The following is a 4199-nucleotide window of genomic DNA, read 5'->3' as shown; positions in this document are numbered from 1 at the left end:
AGAATGCCGATACAAATGGGTATGAGAAGTTAAAGCCAGCTGAATTATACCACCTGTTTACCCACAAAAAATCAAGGATGGAACCACTCAGATATAAATTTCAAATAGTATCAACAAATAACCAAATCTTGTACGTTATATCAGCCTCAGGAGCTCTATAAATGTCACTAAACATAGTAACAACCTCTTCTCCATTGCAAGTATGACTTCACCATAAGTCAAAGCATTGCATGTCGAAAGAGAGTTGATACAAGCGCACCAAAATTATATTTGTATATTTACAAATTTTTAATATTTTTCACTTTTCTTAGCCATACATCTTGATTTCTAAAGCTAAATTTTTAAAAAAATAGAAAAAAGTAATTGAAAACTTATTTTATTTTAAGTTTGTTTATATTTTTATTTTAAACCAGTACACATAGGTTTAAATTATCCAAAATAGAAAATAGAATAGTTATCATATTTTAGTTCAAGTAGATATATTTATCCATAAATTTTAAACTTGACTCATGAACGACAACTCATCAATCCAAGACTATAAATATATATATATATAAATTTAACGTAAAAACAGATGGGTTTTTTCTTAAAAAAAAAAAAAGAAAGAAAGAAAGAAACTTAGAATGGATTTGGTTATATAATACCAAAAAGGCTTAAAAAGATTGGAAGAAAATTAAATATTTAATCCAACTTAAAGATGAAAATTACTCGCTGGATTTCTTTATTTGAATTTTGATGAATTGGTATCCAAACAGAAAACGAATATTCCTACGTATCACGTATATAAAACCATCCGTCCACCGGCATTTACGGACTGCAAACAAGTTATTTATTTATTTACTATTATTATTATTATTGATTTTCTGGCGTACAGAATTCAACAACCAAGTTATCTTGAAGTAATTATTGCATCTGCCTCTCAAAATTCAAAAACCCACCCTTCATTCTTCAACTTCCCCTCCTCGAATCCCCTGCCATGGCTGCCATTTCGCGGTTCATAGCTCCGCTTCTATTGCTCTCTCTCGTCAATCTCTGCAATGGAGGTATTACCAGTAGATTCATGAGGAAACTTGAAGCCTCCGTCGATATGCCCGCCGAAGCTTTCCCCTCACCCGCCGGTCACAACGCACCGGAACAGGTCTCGCCCATCGAAATCCTGATATCCAAGATTTTCAGCGACAATCATTTTTCGACATGGTCTTTTATTGTTTCCGTGAATTTGCAGGTCCATATAACACAGGGAGATCGCCATGGCAGAGGCGTTATAATTTCTTGGGTGACGCCATTGTCGCCTAAACCTAATGTTGTCAGATATTGGGCCGCGAATAGCGACGAGAAGCACGACCACAAAGTACAGTCGAGAATCACCACTTATAAATATTATAATTACACTTCGGGATTCATCCACCACGCCACCATTAAGGATCTTGAGGTTCGTTCTCTCCTTGCTCTGTTCGTTAAACCCTATTCCCTTTTTCTTTATCCAGTTTGTTCCTGAAAAATTGCATTGCAGTACGACACCAAATACTTTTATGAGATTGAGAGTGGCGATGCAACGCGTCGGTTTTTTTTCACAACGCCTCCCGCCGTCGGTCCTGATGTTCCATACACATTCGGCATCATTGGTAACTGTTTGATCGCTTTCTTCCTCGCACATGATTCGATCCTATTCTTTGTTTTGATAAACCAGCTTTTAGTAATTGCATTACCTCCGTAGGCGATCTTGGACAGACTTATGATTCGAATCAAACGTTTGAGCACTATTATTCAAATTCGAAGGGACAAGCGGTGCTGTACGTCGGAGATCTTTCTTACGCTGACAATCATCCGTTTCACGATAACAGGAAGTGGGATACCTGGGGTCGATTTGTCGAGAAGAGCACTGCATATCAGCCGTGGATTTGGACCGCCGGTAACCACGAGTTGGATTTTGCTCCAGAAATTGTAAGAACAGAACAGAACAAGAACAATATATCTTCTATTTATACTTAAATTTTGAAGCTAATCTTCTTTTATTGTTTCAGGGAGAAAACACCCCGTTTAAGCCTTTTACGCATCGGTATCACGTCCCTTACAAATCAGCTCAAAGCACATCGCCGCTCTGGTATTCCATCAAGCGTGCTTCTGCCTACATTATAGTCCTTTCTTCTTATTCTGCTTATGGTATGTAATGTTTAATTATTGTGATTTGGGTATTCAATTACTGTAAAAAAAGGGGAAAAAAGAGCTCAGAAAGGAAGCTTCGTTGTTCTTTCAGGAACATATACTCCACAATATGAGTGGCTACAAAAGGAATTTACGAAGGTGAAGAGAGAGGAGACACCATGGTTGATTGTTATGCTTCATTCTCCTTGGTATAATAGTTACGAGTACCATTATATGGAAGGGGAGAGCATGAGGGTCATGTTTGAACCCTGGTTTGTTCAGAACAAAGTGGATCTTGTTCTTTCTGGCCATGTCCATGCTTATGAGCGTTCGGTATTTGAGCTTCTTCCATGACTTATTTTGACAAGCTTTTGAGATGGGGATTTGATAAAATATTGATTGTTTGTTTTTTCTTGTGATAGGAGCGAGTGTCCAACGTGAGATACAATATTACAAATCGATTAAGCACTCCAATTAGAGACATTAATGCGCCAATCTACATAACAATTGGCGATGGCGGCAATATTGAAGGCCTGGCTAACCAGTGAGTAACTGAGTATCATCATATCTTTGATTTTTGTTAGATTAAACTTGAAATCAGAAAAAGGGATGAAATAAAAAATAGAAAAAAAATATCTTTTTTGAGCCTCTGCTTTTTAGAGATTGTGTGGGGGCTAGGCTAGGTATGATATATGTTTAGAATATAATAATGTAAAGGTGTAATGGGTTTGGTTTATGCAGATTCACAGAACCACAACCAAGTTACTCGGCATTTAGGGAGGCAAGCTTCGGACATGCAGTGCTTGAAATAAAGAATCGAACTCATGCATATTATACATGGCACCGCAACCATGACAATGAGCCTGTTGCTGCAGAATCGCTTTGGATATATAACAGATATTTTTACCCCGAAGATGAGAGTTCTCAATAGCTAGCTTTTGAGTAGTCTAACCCATTCAAAACAAATATTTCCTTTTCGCGTTCTGTAGGCCAATGGTAGTGCCTTTCAATTTCTACTTTTTTTTTTTTTTTTTTTTTTAATGGTCTGCTAATTTAATATCTTCATTCCTGTTGCCCACAAAAGTGAATAAAAATTAACTATGGGTTGTACTTATTCTACATGTTCCCTTTTCGTGAAAAAAAAACCAATGGTTGAAGCTTGTGTGTAGTGGACATTTTCAAGTCGAAGTCCACTCTCCGGCCAAAGGAACAAATTGTGGATGGGAGAAAATAGCAGAATAACTACAAGTTGCGTTTCTATTATACAGATATAAAGAATCTCTAATCTATAACCATTCAATAAATATAATGAATAAACATGTCATTTCTGATCGTAACTTAACTTGTCAAAATTCTATAATTTGTACTAATTCTGTTAACATAATATATTTTAACTAGATTTGTGGTTGGTTATTAAATACTGAAGTGCATCCAGATATTTGTCTAATCATGTCATAATTTGACAAAGACAAAGTCTTTTTATTTTTTATTTTTTTTGAAATATTTTAATTATTTTTTAGATGGGAGTGAGATCCACAAAGATAGATGTCACTCTCGCCCTAACATAAAAAGTAAATCAAAATATTTATGATATGGGAATTAAATCCATTATAAATGAATGATGTTTGACTTTTTTTAAAAAAAAAAAATTGAAAACATGATGTTTACCCCTAATTAAGGCGTTAAGTCTACTTTTGAATTGTAGAAATAGAGATTTCAATAGCAAAGACTAATAGATAAATTGATTTTAATAACCACTAAGTAAATTAGAATAAGCTCTGTGCTTCCATGGTAAAATTATAAGTAGCGTGTAAGTAAGAATCAATTAATTTTAATTATAGGCTAATAAACTCATCAATCAAATAAATATAAATTAATTGACAAAATATGGTTTCAATAGAATTGGTTTGAATCTTCTAAAAAATAGTAAATTACAAAAATCACCCTTGAAGTATGATGATAGTTGCAATTGAACCAAACTTTCAATTGAAAAAATTGGGCCTCTAAACTTCTAATTATAGAAATCGGGGGAATGGGAGAGGGAGTGGGGAAAA

General features: G+C 34.8%; 1 protein-coding gene across 1 annotated transcript; it reads left to right on the top strand.

Annotated features, from left to right (window-relative positions):
- Positions 1-811: 811 nt before the first annotated feature.
- Positions 812-3259, top strand: LOC120074041 (purple acid phosphatase 5). The gene is made up of 8 exons (XM_039027021.2): positions 812-1138; positions 1226-1432; positions 1514-1625; positions 1718-1944; positions 2025-2163; positions 2258-2478; positions 2568-2689; positions 2887-3259. Exons 1-8 carry the CDS (start codon positions 977-979, stop codon positions 3074-3076), a joined length of 1380 nt encoding a protein of 459 aa, XP_038882949.1. The 5' UTR covers positions 812-976; the 3' UTR covers positions 3077-3259.
- Positions 3260-4199: the final 940 nt, after the last annotated feature.

The sequence above is a fragment of the Benincasa hispida genome, chromosome 3 (assembly GCF_027475165.1).
Source record: "Benincasa hispida cultivar pf3 chromosome 3, pf3_genome.v1.1, whole genome shotgun sequence".
Lineage (NCBI taxonomy): Eukaryota > Viridiplantae > Streptophyta > Magnoliopsida > Cucurbitales > Cucurbitaceae > Benincasa > Benincasa hispida.
Note: the sequence above shows the minus strand (reverse complement) of the source record. Positions and strands in the feature narration are given on the sequence as shown.